This window comes from Plasmodium falciparum (assembly GCF_000002765.6).
Source record: "Plasmodium falciparum 3D7 genome assembly, chromosome: 14".
Lineage (NCBI taxonomy): Eukaryota > Apicomplexa > Aconoidasida > Haemosporida > Plasmodiidae > Plasmodium > Plasmodium falciparum.
Genome location: NC_037283.1, coordinates 1525001 through 1547920, shown reverse-complemented (window position 1 = coordinate 1547920; position 22920 = coordinate 1525001). Strand labels below are relative to the sequence as shown.

At 17.3% G+C, this 22920-nt stretch overlaps 6 protein-coding genes and 2 non-coding genes across 8 annotated transcripts in view; 5 read left to right on the top strand and 3 right to left on the bottom strand.

Annotated features, from left to right (window-relative positions):
* Positions 1–1623: 1623 nt before the first annotated feature.
* Positions 1624–1697, bottom strand: PF3D7_1438300. Its single transcript has one exon. It is a non-coding gene; the product is annotated as a tRNA-Met (tRNA).
* A 988-nt stretch (positions 1698–2685) lies between these two features.
* On the top strand, positions 2686–2775 carry PF3D7_1438200. Its single transcript has one exon. It is a non-coding gene; the product is annotated as a tRNA-Sec (tRNA).
* A 2273-nt stretch (positions 2776–5048) lies between these two features.
* On the top strand, positions 5049–6562 carry PF3D7_1438100 (translocation protein SEC62, putative; the record flags this gene model as incomplete). The annotated part of the gene is made up of 3 exons (XM_001348499.2): positions 5049–5066; positions 5272–6282; positions 6458–6562. The coding sequence occupies 3 exons, from the start codon at positions 5049–5051 to the stop codon at positions 6560–6562; spliced, it is 1134 nt and encodes a 377-aa protein (XP_001348535.2).
* A 2889-nt stretch (positions 6563–9451) lies between these two features.
* PF3D7_1438000 (eukaryotic translation initiation factor eIF2A, putative) lies at positions 9452–11437 on the top strand (the record flags this gene model as incomplete). The annotated part of the gene is made up of 1 exon (XM_001348498.1): positions 9452–11437. The coding sequence occupies one exon, from the start codon at positions 9452–9454 to the stop codon at positions 11435–11437; it is 1986 nt and encodes a 661-aa protein (XP_001348534.1).
* A 1536-nt stretch (positions 11438–12973) lies between these two features.
* PF3D7_1437900 (HSP40, subfamily A) lies at positions 12974–14592 on the bottom strand (the record flags this gene model as incomplete). Its single annotated transcript, XM_001348497.1, has 2 exons — positions 12974–14182; positions 14527–14592. The coding sequence occupies 2 exons, from the start codon at positions 14590–14592 to the stop codon at positions 12974–12976; spliced, it is 1275 nt and encodes a 424-aa protein (XP_001348533.1).
* A 2498-nt stretch (positions 14593–17090) lies between these two features.
* On the top strand, positions 17091–17645 carry PF3D7_1437800 (trafficking protein particle complex subunit 5, putative; the record flags this gene model as incomplete). The annotated part of the gene is made up of 1 exon (XM_001348496.1): positions 17091–17645. One exon carries the CDS (start codon positions 17091–17093, stop codon positions 17643–17645), a length of 555 nt encoding a protein of 184 aa, XP_001348532.1.
* A 1790-nt stretch (positions 17646–19435) lies between these two features.
* PF3D7_1437700 (succinyl-CoA ligase, putative) lies at positions 19436–22357 on the top strand (the record flags this gene model as incomplete). Its single annotated transcript, XM_001348495.1, has 1 exon — positions 19436–22357. One exon carries the CDS (start codon positions 19436–19438, stop codon positions 22355–22357), a length of 2922 nt encoding a protein of 973 aa, XP_001348531.1.
* Positions 22358–22874: 517 nt separating this feature from the next.
* Positions 22875–22920, bottom strand: part of PF3D7_1437600 (conserved protein, unknown function) — a gene marked incomplete at both ends in the record, with an annotated part of 1761 nt that continues 1715 nt past the window's right edge. Inside the window, one exon of the mRNA XM_001348494.1 lies at positions 22875–22920. This exon is cut by the window's right edge and continues 1715 nt beyond it. Within this exon, the coding sequence (XP_001348530.1) occupies positions 22875–22920 (46 nt within the window).

Genomic DNA, 22920 nt, shown 5'->3' with positions numbered 1-22920 from the left:
GTATTTTATGTTTTATGTTATTTTCTTTTTTTAATGTTATATATATCATAAGAAATATTTATTATATTATTCATAATAATAAATATACTGTAAAAAATAAAAATGTAAAGTGCGTGCACAAAATATTTGGAAAAATAAAAACACTGTATAATAAATGAAAAAAAAAAATTGTACGTCATTTTTATTATGTATGAAAAAAACAAATATATACATATATATTATAATTTTTATATATTTTTTTTATTTTACAAAATTATATTTTGCATAATTACATAAATATATTATCCCTATTTGCACACAAGAGTAATTTTTTATACTTTAAAAAAAAAAATGTATATTTATATATACATATAATAATATAAATGAAAAAATGGTATCAACGAATTTTTTACTCGTGTCATATAATATTATTAGATGTGTATAAATATATATATATATATATATATATAATATATATAACATTTAAATATACATTTTTATTTAAGTGTAATTTTTGTTAAATATCGTATATATTATAAAATGTTATATTTTCTCATCGTTTTATATTGAATTTATAACATTTAATAATATGTTTTATATTTAAAATGAAAAAAGAACACATATATATATATATATATCCACATACATATATATACATAATTATGGTTATTTGGTTTACAAAATATACATTATTATTGTTGAATTTATAATTATTTAAATAATTTTATACCATTGTTAAAATTATCCTGCATTATCATGATATTATAAATATAAATAAAATATAAATTATTAATTCTGATCACGTTAGACTTTTAAAATATAATAAAAAAGAAAAAAGAGAAAAACCGTTGTATACATTTTATAATTCGTTTTTTAAAATTTTAATTATGATATAGTTCGAAAAAATGTATTAATTATAAAAACATATATAATAATGATATTATTATGATAATTATATATAAAATGATAAAAGAAATGGACTAAAATAATACATTCTCATTATTCTTTGTTTTCTCTTTTATTCTTATTTGTTAGTAATATAATCATAAAACTGTATTTCTTAAAATTAAAAAAAAAAAAAAAAAACTGAAATTAATACTAAGGGATTATATATAATAGCAATTATTTTATAATTAATATAATGGAATCCTTTTTAATATGATAGATATATTAATAATTCTAAGTATTTATTTATTTATTTATTTCTATACTTTTAAAATAAAAATTTGTAGCATCATATATTAAAGTTTATAATACCAAAATACATTTCTTCAAAAGTCAATTAGAAGTTGTTAATTATTTAATTATAATATTATTATATATTTAAATAATATATTAATAATTTATGTAATGTTATTATTTTCCAAAATTATTAAAAAAGATAAAAAAAAATATAATTTTTTTTCAAAAATATATAGGTATATATATTATATTCCTAATTATTGACACTTATTTTGAATGAATTTAAAAAAAAAAAAAAAAAAAAAAAAAAAGGAAAAATTTATTATTTTTTTAAAATTATAATAATAAATTAAATATATATATATAAAATATTTTAAAATAAATAAAATAACAGATGTTGGTGTTGAGGCAACAGGTGTTTTTATGATTTTATAGGCTAAGGCATTACATCTTAGGCCCGGTTGGGTAATGTGAGGATCGAACTCACGACCTCGGGATTATGAGACCCGCGCGCTAACCAACTGCGCCAATTACCCATAACTTATTTTACAATAAATTTAAAGCATGTTAAAAATAAAAAAATATAAAAAAAAATTAAATTATATATATATATATATATATATATATATATAAATATATATTATTTAAAATTAAAATAAAAAGAATTTTTATTTTTTTTTTTAAAGAATTATGTTAATTATATATATATATTTTTTATTTTTTACATTATGCAAAATTATAATATAATCATATATATTTTAATCAATAAAAATGATATATATACTATATATTATAGTTTTTATTTATTTTTTTTATATTTCTACATAAAATTAATTATAATTCATATTATAAATGTATTTTACTGATTTGATTTGATTTTATTTTATTTTTATTTTTTTTTTTCCTTTTTGGTATAAGGTATATATTATTTTTTTCATATAAATTACTTTTTGTACATTATTATCACGCAATTTCATATATATTTTTGTAATATTTGGCGAAAAAAAAAAAAAAATATATAAATATGAAAAGGTAAGGAAATAACAAAATATATATATATATATATATATATAAAATATTAAGTATAAACATATTCCAATATAACATATTCAAATACATATCAATACATATAATGTGTTTATTTCATTAATTTTTTGCTTATGAATTAATTGCATAAAAACAGAATTAATAAAAAAAATATTAAGTATTATAAATGTCTTGTAATGTGATGGATTTTCTTCATACCCTTCTTTTTTTTTCTTTTTTAAATATTACACATATATATAAAATAAGGTATAAAGGCATTTATATTTATATATGTAACATTTTAATATTTATTAAAATTATAGCCTATTCTTAGTTCATTTAAGATTAGAAATATAGGCTTATGTCAATGATTAATATGATTATAATGTTATATATATATATATATATATATATATATATATTAATGTATAAAAAATTTTAATTTTTTTTGTTTTCCTGCTAAAGTATACACTATATTTTATATTTACCTTAAGCAATGCACCGATGAGTTAGCATGGTTGCTAAGTATGACTTCAAATCATTTGGCGTAGTTTTTCTGCGCAGAGGTTCGATTCCTCCTTCGGTGCGACGAGCACCAAAAATTAAATTACCATTTTTTCGATTTTATTTCTTTCATATAATTAAGAAATAAATATATAAAACTATACATAATTATATTTTTAAGAATCATGGTTTTAAGTGTATTTTAATTAATATATTTATTTTTTTATCTTTTTGATAAACCAGTAAGAACAAAAATTGTATTAAGAAACATTAATAATTTACTGATAATATAAGGAGTGAACAAAATTATTTTCTATGTAACATATTTTGAACATCATTAGAAACATCTATATTTAAAATAGAAAAAAAAAAGATACTCTATTATCGTATTTAAAAAAAAAAAAAAAATTCTAAGTACATCTTAATATTAAAAGGTTCATAAGTCTTATATGAAACACAAATATAAATACTGAAGTGTGAAATGATAAAAATTAAACATTACAAGGAAAAAGAAATGATATATATATTTTTATTTGCTAACGACGTTAATTTGGATATTTTATAAAAATATATGATTTATATATATATATATATGTGACGTTATGTATTTTTAAGAATTTTTTTTTTAATGATCTTGTTTGTATGCTCAATATTAATTCATATATATATGTAATAATTTCTGAGAAATATTATATATATATTCTTCACATTTCTTCTTTCATTTAATATGTTTTTTCATGGTTCATTTGATATTTTTGTCTAGTTTTATATAATATATAAAATTTCTCAAAAAAAAAATTTTAAACGATTTTTATATAAGTCTTTTTAATTTTTTTTTTTATTTAATAAAAGATACTCTAAACCTCATTTTAACTTGTCTCTTATTTATTTTTTATTCATAAATAAAATAAAGGTATAAAAAAAATATATATATGTATGTATTTTTTAAGTTATATTATTTATTATTTATAGTTTTTTTTTTTTTTTTTTTTTTTGCGTCCTTTATATAGGAGATTCCTTATTTCATCTATGCGATATTAATTTATACATATGTGTATATGCTCATTTATTCTTATATGTAATTAGGTATATATATTTATGTACTTAAAATGAGAAAATATTTGAATGTATAATAATATATTTCTTTTTAATAAAAGGTTCAATAATATGAAATATATATATAGAATACTATTACATATAAATATAATATATATATGTATATGTAAATATTTTATTTTTTATACTAGATTATAAAATATTATAGCTTATTTTTATAATTGTTTTAATAAGAAATACAATCATATATATAAATTATATATATATATATATATATATATATATAATAAAATAAAAATAACGGAAGAATTAAAATTTACATTTATATTATTTTTTAATTTTTTTTTTATATGTATATATTCCGTATCATATTTCTTCTAATTTTCTCCAAAAGATTTTCAAAAATAATAATATATATAATACGTTTTATTTTTTAATTAGAAAAAATATTTTTGTGCACAAAGAAAATAAAATGGAAAAATAAGAATATAATAAGTAAAATAAATATTTGAAGTATATATAAATGAAATACAAAATGTATTATTATATATATATTATATAATATATATATATAATATATATAATATATTATATATATTATTATTATATAATACAGTTTCACTGAAATGTTAAAATTATTTTCATTACATATATATAATAATATATATTAAATATATACCATATAATATATATAATAATATATTTATATAATACATTTGATATATAATATTATATATACATAAATATATTTATTATTATTCAATGTAAATAATATACATACAATATTATATGACGAAAAGAAACGAAAAATAAAATATATTTCATACAATATTAAAATATTAATACATTTTTAAGAGAAAAAATAAGAAGTCATAATTAATATATTTTTATAAAAATTATTTCCATTAATAAAAAAAAAAAAATAAAAAAAAATAATAATAATATTAAAATAAAAGATACCGTATATATATATTATATTATATTTATATATATAATATATATAAATATTGTAAAAAAAAAAATATATAAAGTGGTGCTATTATCAATTGTGAAATTAAAATAAAAATTATTATAAATACTTTTGTATCATCTGAAGAGAATATAATGATATTGTGTTTATAAAATATTATTACTTAAAGAGAAAAAAAAAAAAAAAAAAAAAAAAGAGAAAATATATAATTTTAAATATAATAAATATATTATATGAATATATATATATATATATATACATATATATAAATATATATATTATATATATGTCTCATTTTTTATTGTTTTTTTCGTTTCATTAATATAAGAAAATGAGTAACAGAATGGAGGTAAGGGCTATAAACTTTATATATATATATTTATTTATATATATATATGTATTAATTTCTTAATTAAGTTTATATATTATTGTTACGCATATATATTTAATATTATAAAGAAAATTTATATAAAATATGTAACTATATACAGATATTAATAAGAATTATATATATATATATATATATATATATATATATATTGTTGACCTTTTAGGAATTAGATCCTGATATGCTTGGAGTGCTTAAGTGCGCTTTCAATGCAGGAGTAAAAGTGAAAAGTGCAGCGGAGGTTGGAAAGAGAGCAGTAGAATATTTTAGAGGTGACGATTTTGTAAATTTTTTAAGTACTAATGGTGAAATGTTAAAAAAGAAATTTCCTAATTTATTTATAAATAGAAATTTATCAGATATGAAAGAAATTGAAGAATTTGCTGACATGTTCATACAAAAAGGATATATTTATAAAGCTCAATATAAACCAATAAAAGGAATAAATGAAAAAGATGAAAATGGTGTTTATAAAAGACCTAAATGGCCAAAACGATTAATTATGACTTCAAAACAAAATTTTGATAAAACAAGTTTTTATATATTAGTACATGAAAGAAATAAAAAATTACAATATTTTATGTTAATAAGTTTAATAAGTATAGTTTTAATTTGTTGTATGTTTCCAGTTTGGCCACTCAGATTAAAATTAGCTTTATGGCATATTTCAGTAGCATTCTTAACATTAATATCAATAATCATAGTAGGAAGATTAGTTGCTTTTATTTTCTTCTGGTTTTTTGGTGTAGATTATTGGATATTCCCAAATTTATTTGATGAAGAATGTAATGTAGTAGAATCATTTTTGCCATTACAATCATGGGTTTATAGAAATGACACATGGTTTTTATTTGTAGCAAGAATGTGTACAGCTGTTTTGTTAGCCATAGCCATACAACAATTGGGTAAAACTCATTCCATTGCAGATATACGTAATTTTGCTACACAATCATATATTGATATTATTGAGTGGGGTAATAAGAAATTAGCTGCTTCTCCTGAAAATGTTTCAATGTATAAATCTATAGATTCAAAAGCAACCTTTGAAGGAAACGTAGATGACGATGATACCGTTTATGATGAAAATGAAGAAAATTATGATTGTTTAAAAAAATGTGGATTTACAAGTTTTGAAGAATTAGTTAGAAAATGTTTCTTAAAGTGTGAATGCATGGAGGTAATTATATGATAACATAATATTCGTGTGCTCATTTTTACATTTTATAAATAGAGCTTTTACATATAAGAACAATATTATATATATATATATATATATTATATGTTATATATATGTGTATGTGTATATACGTATTTATTCATTTATTCATTTATACTTTTCTTTAATTTTTTAGAAAGTTATTAAGTCAGAATGCTACAAGAAAAAATGCTCCAAAGTTACAAAGGCTGTTCTGGATGAAGCACATAAAGAAGCATGTTTTGATAAATCAGACAATTAATATTATATTAAATATATTAATATTTTGAATTATATTTTACAGATTTCTTAAATGTATAAATAATTTAGGGAATATTATTAAACATATATGATATATACATATACAAATATATATATATATATATATATATTTATTTATTTCATTGATTTTTTAAAATGACATATTATTATTATTCAATTTTTTTTTTTTTTTTATTATCAAACCTTACGGATTAATTATAAAGAATTAATAACTTTTTTCATATTTGTTTTTCTTTTTTATATTTTTGTTATTCCACTTGTTTTTTTTATTTTATTTTGAATGTCATTTTTTTTATATTATATAATATTATATTATATATATATATATATTCTTTTTTTTTTAAATAAATTTTTATAAAGCTTAATTTTTGGTATTTTAAAATATTAAAAAAATGAAAAAAAAAAAAAAAAAAAAAAAAAAAAAGGAGAAATAACAAATGATTTATTTACATCATTCAAGAAAATTATAATTTTAATTTATGGGTAAATACATTCTTATAAGACGTAATAAAAATAAAAATTTAAAAACAACATATTCTTTTATTAGAAATATAAAATATAATAATTAAGATATTTACCTATAATATATATATATATATATATTTATATATTCCATGTATTTATAAAAATAAGTTTATTTAATGTTTTTTCTTTTTTTTTGGGGATGGAAAGTTAAGTGCCCTTATTAAAAGTAATACATATTTGTTTATTTAAAAATAACATATGAGAAAAGTAAGGTAAAATAGTATATGTTAAGCTTGTAACAGTTTACACACTAATATTTATAAATTATCTATTAACATATATTTTTCTATATATAAAATAAAAGAACAAATTATTTGAATGGACAAAAAGTTTTTATTTTAAAAGGTACATTTTAATAATTTTACAAAAAAGAAAAAATTTCACTATATTAAATTATAAGTCAAAATAATATTCATAAAAAATGGTTAACTAGCTCTATCATAACATTTTATTTCATATGGAAAAAAAATTGTAAAGCAATATAAAATTAATTCTAAATTTGTTCAAGAGGTTTAAAATAAATATAAAAAGCATCTGCATATTGTAATGTATATTAGGGTATTTAAATTTATCCTTTCATATAATAAATATAATACTCCAGTTAAAAAATAATATAAAATACACGAAAAATAAAAGATCAAAATGGAAAACAAAAAATTAAAATAAATAATATCAAAAGAAAGAAAATACATATATATAAATAAATATATATATATATATATATATATAATATGTATAATTTTCTTTTTGAATTATTTATACTGTATATATTATAAAAAAAAAAAAAAAAAAAAAAAAAAAAAAAAAAAAAAACTTGGTTATTTTTTCTTCATAATATTTTTTTCCTAACAAAAATTATTATATAATAATATTTATTTATATAATAAATATTTATTGCAATAAAATATAAATATATATATATATATATATAATATATATATATAATATATATTATATAATATATAAGTAGAAGAAAACATTTTATCCTTCCTTTCATAATATATTTTATTTTTATGGTAAATAATAGATATATTATATATATTATTACATATATATTAAATATTTATATATTATATTTTATATATAATATTTTTTAATATAAGATTTTTTTTTCTTTTTAATTTAAAATGGAATGCCTCATTTTTTTATTTTAATAATTTCTTTTTACATACATAATATAATATATTTAATATATGTTTTATATATATATTATATATATATATTATAATATAATGTATGCATTAAAATTTTTTTTTTTGTTTCCTATATATACATAAAAAAAATATATAAAATATATATATATAATATATATATATTTATTTGTATAATTTTATATTTTTTCTTTACCTAAAAAAAAAAAAATAAAAATAATTATATCAAAATTTATAATATCTATATGAATATATTATAATATATATATATATATATATAAGTTGAATTGTATATAAAATAATAGTAAAATATTTATAATAAACAATAATAATATCATCATCTATTTGGATATAAATATAATAATGTGTTATTTTTTTTAATTTGAATTATTGAAATTTATTTTAAAAAAAGATTAAAATTATTTATACCACTTGTAAAAAAAAATATATGTATTATATATATATATATATATGATATTATATACACGAATAGAATAAATAAATAATAAAAAAATTAGAAATACTATTATTATTTTATATATAAGTTTAAAATAGATTTTATATATTATAATATATATAATTTTTGTATTTATCTATATATATATAGATAGATCTAATAATAATTAATAGAAATAAGGGTTTCTTTGATTATTATTTTGGTTTAATCTTATATTATATATATAAAATACATTATGTGAAAAATATATGAATATATATTTGTATATATAATATAATATAAAATTGTATGTATTTTTGTATACCTTTTATATTCTTATATAAATATATTTCATTTTTATATGCAAGTGTTTTATTAAAAGGAAAAAATAAAAATATAATGTATATATATATATATATATATATATATATATATTTATATATTTGAATTAATCATATAATGGATCTCAAAGTTATATATAATATATATATATATATATATTTATTTATTTATGTATTTATATTTAAGTCATTAACGATATCTCAATAGTTATATAAATATAAATATAAATATATATATATATATATATATATATATATATATATATATATATATATATATATATATATTTATATTTCATATTTGTTAATATTCATATGATCACTTATTTATATAATTTAACACTTTTGTATATTAAATAATAAATAAGTAAAAAAAAAAGAAGAAAAAAAATTTTTTTAATAAAGGACGGGATATAATGATACCAGATAATAATGAAAACAATAATAATTTATATTTCTTAGCATTTAGTAAAAATAAAGTGACGATTTATGAATATGATGTGGATTTAAGTAAAAATATTGTAGATGATATTAATGATGAAATTAAAAGATGTGAAGAGGAAGATGAGAAAAATAAAATAAATGAAAATACAGTTCCTATGACGAATGATGAAAAAAAAGTTGATATGAATCATATAAGAAATAATAATATAATAAATAATAATACAAACAATACGAATCAGATAAAAAAATCTACAAATAAATTTAATAATGATTTTGTTTTAAATCGTGGTATTAAAATATATAAGGAATATGACGATGTTGAACTAGCCACATGTACAAATGACTATAAAAAAATTATCCTTGTAAGAAAAAGTGATTTAAATGTAGCCGAAATTATTGATATAAAAAGTGAAAATAAAAATGTGACATGTATAAAAACAAAAACACAAATTAAAAGGATTATTACGAGTCCTAGGGATAACTACATTGTTTTACATTGTCAATACAAGCCTGATATAACAAATACGAATTTGTATGTATATAAATTAAATGTAAAATCTTCTAAGAAAAAAAAAAAGAAAGACAAAAAGAATTCAGAATGTGAAAATATAAAGGGTGAAGAAAATTCAGTAGGAAAAGAAAATGATAATTATGAAGAAGAAAAGAAAAATATTAATATGAATAATAATAATGTGCCGATACATAATAATAATAATAACAGTGATAATAACGAATCAACTAATGATAATATTATATATAATGAAAACCTTATTATAGAACTTACACTCAAAAGTTATAGTAACAAAAATTGGCCTTTCTTCAAATGGAGTGATAGCGAATCTATATGCACTTGTCTAATTAATAACCAAGTATATATTTATAAAGATAATAATTTCAATACAACTGTGAACAAACTGAAATTAGATAATATTGAATTTTTTGATATATCTCCTGAATTAAATAATAAGAAAGGAATATTAATAGCTACATATGAACAAGGAAGTAAAGGAAATCCATCAATTTTTAAAATATTTCATATTGATAATTTAAATAAACACATATACTCAAAAAACTTTTTTAATTCAGATGAAATAAAACTCAAGTGGAATAAAAATGGGAGTTCCTTATTATTACAAATACATACCCAAGTAGATAAAGAGAAACAGTCATATTATGGTTCAAGCAATTTATATTTTATTGATACTGTAACATTAAAGGATGTAAATGTTATGACTAATAAAGGATTAATATATGATACCATATGGTCAAATAATCAAAATAAATTTTATGTATGTAAAGGTGAAATCCCAGCAGAAATTGTTCTACATGATAAAAATGGAAATGTCTCGCATTCATATGGAAGACATAAATTTAATACGCTCAAATTAAATTATAATGAAAAATTATTATTAACAGGAGGATTTGGAAACTTAAGTGGAGATATATCTATTTGGAATACCTCAACCAAAAAAGAAATTACAAAAACCAAATCATCATGTGCAGTCATATGTGAATTTTTTAATGATGGGAAACATTTCTTAACAGCTACAACTCATCCAAGATTAAGAGTTGATAATAATTTGAAAATATTTAAATATAATGGTTTAATAGTTAGTAGAATTAATTTTGAAGAATTATATAATGTTATCATTTTACCATTTAATAAAATTAAATTCCAACAAACAGAGGAACCTGTTGATATCAATTTAGAACATACTACTTTACAACCATATATTAATAAACAACTAGGTATTGATTCCAAAAAAACAGGGATATATAGAGCACCAAGATCTACTGGTCTAGTTAACTTAAATGGATATCTTTCTTCAAAACTTCCAGATAGGGAAAAATCTTCCTTACCTCCTGGATGTAATTTTGTTAATGAAAATAAAAATTATAATAAAAAGAAAAAAAAAAAGAGAAGTTCAAAAAGTAAACAAAAGAGAGAAACATTCTAAAATAATAAAAAAAAAAAAAAAAAAAAAAAAAATATATATATATATATATATATATATATATATATATATATGTTTATACATATCTTATTACATATCCATTCATAATGTGTACATATATAATTATTTATTTTATGTTATTATTTATATGTAAACCTTAAAATTTATTATATTTTTATTTTTTATTTTTTTATTTTTTTTTTTTACCATATGCTTTATTTTTATTAAAAAGATAAATTTATTTTTCAAAAATAATAATGAAAAAAATAAAATAAAAAAATAATGAATATGATAAAAAAATTACCATCTTTTATTTTATAACTAAAAATATAATTTGTTCCTTTTTCTTACGTGTATTAAAAAAAAATAGCAAATTTCATTATTTTTTCAAAATTTAGAAAGAAAAATTTTTACATATATATTATATATATTAAGACAATTTTTTATTTAGTTGTAACAAATGTATTTATTTGAAAAAGCACATATTTTTTCCCTTTTTTAATTATATCAGTTTTTTTTTTTTTTTTCAAAGTTTTTAAATATATTATTATATATATCTAAAAAGAAAAAATATATTTTTAAATACATATAATAATATAAAACATATACACAAATGTAGATATATGTATCTATACATATATATATATATATATATATATATATATATATATATATATATATACATACATATATTTTATATACATATGTACATAAATTAGCATTGAAGCCACAAAATAATTTGTTATGTAAAAAAGAAACCAAAAAAAAAAAAAAAAAAAAAAAAAAAATAATAAAAAAAAAAAAATAAAAAAAAAATTGAACATTTAATATAAATAATTAATCTGTATAATATATATATATATATATATATATATATATATATATGTTGTTTATATTATATATTAATTTTATTAAATAATAAAAATATATAAATAGAAATGTATATTGATATATGTGAAAAGGAAATACTGATCATTTTTATATCTATAAAAGATATATATATATATATGTATTTAAATATGTTATGGTATGATATTTATATATATTTTCGTTTCTATATTATATATATAAATATATAAATATAAAAATTTTTCTGTTTTTTTTTTTTTTTTTTTTTTTTTTTGTACAATACAACTTTTTTTTGTATTTCACTATGATGGATAGAATTAAATATTTTTATTTATTATTCATCTATAATACCATATATATAAAATGTTATATATTTTTATATTTTTGATTCGTACTAATTGATATATTTTTTTTTTAGGACAAAAATTATAACATTTAATAAATTTCGTATTTCATTTCACAGACACACACACACAATATATTTCCTTTTCTAACAATTTTTATTATTAATATTTTATAAATTTGATAAAAATATAAACATATCCTATATTTATTTATTTTATGTGTTCATTTTTTTTTTTTTTTTTTTTTTTTTTTTTTTTTTCTCTTTTTTTTTTTTTTTTTTTTGAAATATTACATTCACAAATATGATAAATCATTTTTTTTTTTTTTTTTTTTTTTTTTTACTGTTTATTGTTGAGCACAAGCTACTCTTCCACCTTCCATTTCTGGTTGATGATCTTCATCGTCGTATGCTTCTTGTTGTTGTTGTTGTTGTTGTTTGGTAACTCTAACTTTAATATATTCTTTATCAACAGGTGAGCAGGAAACAACTTCTAGTTCACTATTTTCTAAGTCATATTTTTTTTCAACTTCATTTTGTTTTTTTAAGATTTTCAAAACTTCTTTGTTTTCATTTGTTATAATTAAATCCATTGGATATTCAACCTCAAATGTAATATATAAATTTCCTTTTTTGAATGGATCTTTATATGTTGGCATACCTTCATCAAGAACTTCTCTAATATCTCCATGTCTTATAAAACCACTGTTTGTGCAGTTTACTAATATTTTCCTTTCATCAAGATGTGTAACTTCTGCAACAAAACCTGTTAAAGATTCATATAAGGAGATTTTGTAATTCATAAATAAATCAATTCCTTCTCTTCTAAATACAGGATGTTGCTTTTCATTTAATATAACAACAAGATTTCCGGTAATAACATTTGGTTTTTCATCAGCTTCACCATTAAAAACTATTTTGTGTTTATTTGGTGCACCTTTAGGAATATATACTTCAATTATTTTCCTTGTTTTCAATACACACATACCTTTACAATTAGCACATTTATCTTTTTCATTAAATATTTTACCTTTTCCACGACATGTATTACAAGTTACTTCCGTTTGATGTAAAACGCTTGAATGATATCTCATGTAGGTCTTGGTTCCTCTTCCATTACACTGTTTACAATCTACTTTAGCATCTTTTGGACCACCATGACCTTCACAATTTGTACATATAATATCTTTACTTATAGCTAGCTTTTTTGTTGCTCCATTATATAATTGTTCAAGTGTTACTTTTACTTCACTCACAATATCTTCACCTCTCTTTTTCTTTCCTTTTCCAGCATTTAAAATAAAGTCAAATAAATCTGTTGCATCAGCTGGTTGTTCTCCATTTTCTAAACCTTCTTCACCATACTCATCATACAATTTCCTTTTTTCTTCATCTGATAATACTTCATATGCTCTTGATATTTCTTTGAACTTTTCTGGATCACCTCCTTTATCTGGATGATGAATAATAGCTAGCTTACGATACGCTTTTTTTACTTCGTCAGTAGTACAATTTTTTTTTAAATTCAAAACTTCGTAAAATTTGTTATTATTAACCTATCAAAAGGAAGTAAAAAAAAAAAAAAAAATATATATATATATATATATATATATATATATATATTTAATGTTATCACGTATTACATATTATATAAAAATATTTTACATATACATAATTTTAATATACATTTTTTATTATTTTTATTCATGAATTCATATAAGGTAATAATTTCTTTCACTATATAATATATAAATATAGTTTCATTTGCATAATAAAAAAAAAAATTTAAATGATATACATTACATTACAAATACATACATATATATATGTATGTATAAATATAAAAGCTACATATAATTATTCTATACTTAAAAATTTATATTTTTTTATTTTTTCTTACTTCTCTTTTTCTACGGGCTTGTTGACCACCCATAGAGTCAAATGGAAAACCTGATGAGAAAAACATTTTTAATTATAATTCTTTAATTATATAGTATATAGATATATATTATTAATTATTTCTCGTGAATGTTCTACAAGAAAATATATAAAATTTAATTAATTTATTAATATCAGATAAACAGTAAAATGATATTTGTGTTTGTGCTTGTTATATAATTAAAAGTAAATAATTCTTTATATATATAAATATATATATAATCTATTTTTATTTTTATTTTTTTCCTTATGTTCTTCTCTCTTTTTATTTTTTTTTTTATAAAAATGAATGTTACATATAAATAAATAAATATATATATATATATATAATATATATTTATATAATAAATATTTTAATGTATTAATAAATTAATATATAAAAAATATTTTATTTATATGTTTTATTATTATATATTTTGCATAACATATTTTTCCCCTGATATTTAATTTAATTTTTTTTTTAATATAATATAATATAATTCATATAATATAGTACATTATAATATTATATATAAATATATATATATATAAATAAATAAATATATATATAAAATAATGTTATTCATTATGATGAACGCATGTTACATAAAAGTATTTATAATTATATATATATATATATATATAATTATATATTATATGTATGTATGAAATATATGTAATATTACAATGTTATAAGTTATTTATAATATATAATAATAAATATATATTGCAATTTTGTAAATATATATTATAAATGATAATAAACTTATATCTCTTATGTTTTTCCTTTCTTGACGATACAAATATTTTTATATATAATAATATATATATAATATAGGTAATATTTTATATTTATTATATATATTATTATATTTTTAATTTTTGGGCTTTATTTTATTTTATTTTATTTTTTTAAGAGGTTAAAAAAATATTAAAAAAAAAAAATAGTAAAAAAAGAATTTTACATAATAATAAATATGTTTCTATGTATCTTTATCTTTTTATATTTTTATTTAGTTGTTTACTTTTTTTTATTATTACTTTTTAATTTTTTTAAAAAAGTATTTATAATAATTATTATGTTATTATTATGATATATTACATATTATAATATATATTATAATATATATTAAAATATATATATATATATATATATATATATATATATATAATATAATATAATATAATATAATAATAAGAAAAAAAAAAAAAATACTTGTACTTATATAATATATTATATATATATATATTATATATGTGGGTATATTTATAAATATATTGAAAGTATATATGAAAATATATATATGATAAAATTATAATATATTTTATGTCTTTAATAAATATTTTTAAATAGATACAAATATAGACTCTTTTTTTTATTTTTTTTTTTAATCAAAATTTATTATCACATGTTCGTTTTTTAAGCTAACATTTTTGATAAAATGTAATTGTTTTTTCCTAATAAAAAAAAAAATATATATATATATATACATGTAAAATATATATTATATATATATATAATATTATATATAATATACATTTTTTTTGTTACGAGAAAAGGTGGTTATAAATTTTAAAAGGGAAAAAAAAAAAAAAAAAAAAAAGGAATTAAAATTATTGTATAAATTACACATATATATTTTTATTTTTTTATATTACGTAATTTTTCTTTTAAATAGGACAAATAAAAAAAAAAAAAAAAAAAAAAAACAAACATACAAAGAAGGAAAAAAGTTATTGAATGCTTATTTATAAATATACCTATTATAATTTTTACAAAATAAGTATGATACTTTAAAATTTTATAAATAATTTTTCTCTTTTATATTTAATACATCTATAAGTATATATGTAATAATTTGATACACAAGAAATGTGTATTTTTAATATATATATATATATATATATATATGATATATATAAATATATACATTTATTTATTCCATAATTTATTAAAAATAAATTTATATATTTTATTTTATTTTTTATTTATTTATTTGTATATATTAAATCTTTTCGATGGAATAAAATTCAAGGGGATCGTTATATAAACTTTATTATATCAAATAAAACACTTTTTATAATAATACGAAAAATATATTTCCTTATTTTTATGTTTTCAAAATTTTAGTAGACTTATAATATTATTATGGATAACATTAACAAATAAAAATATTATGAGTATAATATGTAAATTATTTTTTTTTTTTTACAGTTTATATGTTTATGAACATATAATGTGATAAATAAAATTGATTAATTATTATTATATATAATTACTCTTGTAATTTATTAAAATGGTATATTATATATATATATATAATTTTTTTTATATTATTTGAATAAAAATATTAAATAAAAATTTTGTGTTTGGGTAAATCATAATAAGTGCTAACGTTCATAATTTATCTCATTAAAAAATAGAAATGAAATATAATATTTACGACAGTACATATATATATATGTATATTATTAAAAAAAAATAAAAATAACACATATATATATATATATATATATATATATATTGATAATATATATGTTTTAAGTATGGATAAATCAAAAAGTTCCATAGAGAAAGAATTAAATAGGATAAAACAGGATGTGAGCTTAAGCGCATTTAGTATCCTCTTTAGTGAAATGGTACAATATTGTTTATATAAAAGTAAAAGAGGATATCGAATAGAAGATTGTTTACATGAAATGGGTTTACGTGTAGGTTATAAATTAAATGAATATTTAACATATAAGAATAAAGTGAAAAGAAGCATAAATATTATTAATATTTTAACATTCATATCTAAACATGTGTGGAAATATTTATTTCAGCATTCATCTGATTTACTTAAATCTCAAGATAGTATTTATGAGTATATGATATGTGATAAAAATATTTTATTAAATAAATTTATAAATGTACCAAAAGATTATGGAAATATAAATTGTGCTGCCTTTGCAGCAGGTATTGTTGAAGGCTTCCTCTGTAGTTCTGAATTCCAAGCAGATGTTACAGCGCACACTATTCATGAAGGCGATGATAATTATAACACTACTATTTTTATTAAATTTTATCCGGAAGTAGTGGAAAGAGAAAAAAACCACTAGATATTCATATAAGGGTCACACAATAAATATATATATATAATACATGTTGTATAAGTTGTCAAAAAATTTATATGGAAAAAAATAAATTAAATATGTAAATATATATATATATATATATATATATATATATATATTCTTTCTTTCTTTCTTTCTTTTTTTTTTTTTTTTGTTATTATTAATGTATTATTTATCCTTATGCATGGGATTATTTAACAAATTTATTGATAAAATAAATGTACCCCTTTTTTTTTTTTCTTTTTTTTCTTTTTTTTTTTTTTGTATAAACATATTTATATATATTTATATTTAATTAAACCTTTTTTAACATTTTAAATCTATATGAAATAATAAATGAAGACATGACTATTTTAATACAAGGAAATTAATGGTTCCTTAAATTTCACATAAAAAAAAAAATAAAACATATAATATATATATATATATATAAAACACTTGGTTATAATTTTTTTTTTTTTTTTTTTTTTTTTTTTTTTAATTTGTATGGAGATATTATAATATTTTAAAACAATATATATTGACATATATAGAAGGACATACTGTTTACCAATATTTTCAATACATTGTTGGAATTTTTTATTTTTTCATATATCATACATAAGACCTTCTGGAAAAGAAAAAAGTAATAAAGTATCTTATATACTATTAATTTTGAATATAGATTTTTTTTCTTTTCTTTCAAAATTAAAAAGTATTCTATCAATGTATGTAAAATATATAATTTTACTTTTTTTTTGTTCTTTTTTCTATTTTTAAATACGTATGTCCTCGTTTTTTTTTTTTCTTTTTATAACATTATTTTGCATATTCCAAATTTTTTCTATGTGTCCAAAAAAAAAAAAAAAAAAAAATAAAGTGTTAATAAAAAAATTAAATAATATATGTGAAGATACTTTTTTTAATATGCATATGTATATATATTTATATATATAGATCATATATATTTTATTTTTTACTTTATTTCTTCTTAAATTTTAATAAACGAAAAACCTTTATATTTCCAATAATGTTAAATATAAATTATATGTTTCTTAATTATTTTTTTATTTTTTTCCAAAATTTACATTACCATTTTTTACACATTGAAATTTCTTTTTTTTTTTTTCAAACAGAAAAAAATAAAAAATAAAATATAAAATATATAAAATAAAATATAAAAAATAAAAAATAAAACAATATTTATATTCCTTTTATAAATATGTCAACAAATATAAAAAAAAAATAAAACATATATAATTTGTTATATACCTATACGTTTAACATCCTAATAAGAAAAAAAAGGAAAAAAAAAAGGAAAAAAAAAAGAAAAAAAAATAAAAGAAAAAAAAAAAGGAAAAAAAAAAAAAAAAAAAAAAAAAGAGAATACTATTACTTTCAAAACGATATAATAATCAAATTAAATGCAACCATAAAAAAACATTTTGCATACATCAGAAAATATATAATATTTAGTGGTGTATTATCCTTTTCCTGAATTATTTTATACGTATTATTATAAAATTTTTATTTTAAAAAAAGGATAATATATATATATATATTTTTTTTTTTTTGTATGCCCCAAAAAATGTTAATAATTTGTTTGAAATGTTTCTAACCCTAAAAATATATATTTTTATATTTTATGCCCCAATTAAATTTATTATCATTTATATTACTTTACCATTAATAAAAAATATATATATATATATATATATATATATATATATTTTTTTTTTTTTTTTTTTCCATTTATATAATTTTTCTTTTTTGTTATATCCTTAAGAATAATAAAAATGATTAGTAAAAGAACAAATTCTACCTTTCTTATAATAAAAAATTATTATAACGTATGGGTGGGATACAACAAGAATGTACAACATAATTCTTATTTTAAAAATAGTTTGGATTATATTTTCAAACCGAGAAGTATTGGAATTATTGGCGCCACTGAAAGAAAAGGTTCTGTTGGGAATTCTATTGTAGATAACCTAATAAAAGGAGAATCAAATTATAAGTTATATTTTGTAAATTCTAAAGGTAGTAAGATTTATAATAGACAGAGTTATAAAAGTTTAAAAGATATAAAAGAGGATAGTATCGATTTAGCTGTTATAGCAGTACCCCGAAATAATGTTGTAAATGTTATGCATGAATTAAAAATTAAAAATGTTCGTGGTGTTGTTATAATAACAGCTGGATTTAAAGAAACAGGGGCAGAAGGATTACGTCTAGAAAATGAAATAATTAATATAGGTAAAACTAATAATATGAGAATAATAGGACCGAATTGCTTAGGTATAATTCATTCTTATCATAATATGAATGCTTCCTTTGCAAGTAGTGATATATTAAAAGGACACTTTTCTTTATTATCACAAAGTGGAGCCATTTGTTCAGCTGCTTTAGATTTATCACTTCAACATAATATTGGATTTTCTCATTTCATATCTGTTGGATCAATGTGTGATGTTCAATTTTATGAATTAGTAGAATATTTATTTTATGATGTGAATACCAAATATATTTTATTATATGTAGAATCTATTGGAGATATGAACAGATTTGTTGCTGTATGCAAGAAAGTGTGCTTATATAAACCTATAATTCTTTTAAAAAGCGGGAAAACAGCCAAAGCAGCTGAAGCAGCTATCTCACATACTGGTTCTATGGTGGGTAATTATGAAATCTTTTATGCAACCATGAAAAAGTTAGGTGTTTTAGTTGTTGATAATTTTGAAGAATTATTTAATATGTGTAAAGTATTAAATTCTTCAAAATACCCAGAAACCAATGAAGTATGTGTTGTTACAAATGCAGGTGGGCCAGGTGTCTTATTAGTTGATAATATTATAAAAAATGATGGGGTATTAAGTAACTTAAACGATAAATTAAAAAATAATCTAAATAGCTTCTTACCAGATTCTTGGAGCAAAGCAAATCCAATAGATATACTTGGAGATGCATCACCCGTATTATATAAAAAAACAATAGATGCTATAATAAAAGATGATCAATATAAAAATATTATAGTCTTATTATCACCCCAAAGTGTAACTGAACCATTAGATACAGCCAATGAAATTATTAATCTTAAAAAACAAGCTAATGAACAAGGAAGGTTAATTTTATGTAATTATCTTGGTGGCACAGCATTAGAAGAATCAGCAAATATGTTAAATAAAAATTATATTCCAACATTTGTACATCCGGAACATTCAGTTCAAAATTTATTAAAATTATATGAAAACATTAAGCATATACAAGGAATCTATGAAGAGATACCAGAAGGTTTGTCAAACTCAGTAGAAAATCATTATCTTAACAAATTAATAGAAGAATATTATTATATGAAAAACAAAAGTGATATACATATGTCTCCAAAAAAAAAAAAATCTATTGATATAATAAAAAAAGCTATACAAAATAAAAGTTATATTTTAAATGAATTTGATTCCAAAGTTATATTACAAAATTATGATATTCCAATAGTCCAAACCAGAATATTTGAAAATGTCGATGATATTAAAGATTATGACCATTTTGCTTTTCCATGTGCTATGAAAATATATTCAGATAAAATAACTCATAAAAAGGATATAGGTGGAGTCATATTAAATATTAATAATAAGGAAGAATTAATTGAATCTTATAAAAAAATCTATAATAATGTTAAGGCACATAGTTTAGAAAAATACTTCAAAGGTGTAACAATTCAAGATATGGTAAATATTAATGATGGTATAGAAGTTATTCTAGGTTATTATTATGATAATAATTTTGGACCTGTTTTATTATTTGGATCTGGAGGTTCATATGTAGAAATATTTAAAGATAGTGTTTTGTTAATACCACCTCTTAATTTTTCATATACACATCATACTATTAAAAATACAAAAATTTATAAAGCATTAGCAGGAAATTATTCTCGCTTTACAAAATGTGACATGTCAAAACTTATAACAACCATTGTTAAATTTTCAGAATTAATATTAGATCTTTTACCATATATAAATGAATGTGATATTAACCCATTATATGTATGTGGAGATAAAATCATTGCACTAGATGCAAGATTTACCTTAAGAAAAAATAACATCACTGATAAGCAAGAAAATATTTATTATGATACTTTTTCTAAAATATATCCTATTGATTTCATATCCTTTAATGATAAAAAAAAAAATGATAGTAATTTTTTAGAAGGTAGCAATAATATAAATGTATCAAATAATATACCAAACGAAACAACCCTAAATTCTAGTTTAGATAAAATTGATTCTATAACTAGATGTATTCATTCCTATGACTTTAAGCTTATTCATAAATTTTGTATAGATAATTACAAAGAATTACATAATAGCACCTTTTTTTATACTGACGTAGATAGTATAAAATCAGAATTATTTTCCTATGAATTATGTAATTGTGATTATGATTTATATAATGTAATTTTGTATTTCAATAACAAACAAATTAATGGCTTAATGAAAATCGAAAAAAGAAATGATAATAATCATTGTTATATCTATGCAAAAGATAATTCCACTTTTTATATCTTAATACAAAAATTAAATATCCTTGCAAAGAAACAAAATAACAAACATAATTATGTTTATTTAAAAACTAATTCTCCATATATCCAAGATTTACAATCCATGAAGTACAATTTAGAGCATACATATAAAGATGTATCTTGTTATAAAAGTAACAATTAATACATCCTACATTTACCATTATTATTTTAAATAAATATAGAATAAATATGCACCTAATAATTTTAAAATATTACATAAATATATATATATATATGTTCATACATAATATATCCATTTCGTGTTTAAAAAAGAAATTTGAACATATACAAAAGAAATAGATATATTATAAATAAAAATTATATATATATATATATATATATATATATATATATATATGTTTATGTTTATTTTTATTATATGGCAAAATATTATTTAATTAATATGAACTTTATAAAATTTTTAGAATTGTCTTTGCATATTTAATAATGTAACATATACGTTTGAATAAATATTATTCATAAAAATATAAACTAAAAAAAAAAAAAAAATAAAATAACATTCCTATGTGTATATCACAGGTTAAAAAAAATTAATAATTTTAAAGAAGAAAACATTTGAAGGAATTATATATATATATATATATATGTATGTATGTATGTATGCATATACAATTATTTCTTTTTTATTTTTTATAATGTTAAATTTTCATTTTCTCCGAATTATATATAACGTTGAACTCACTT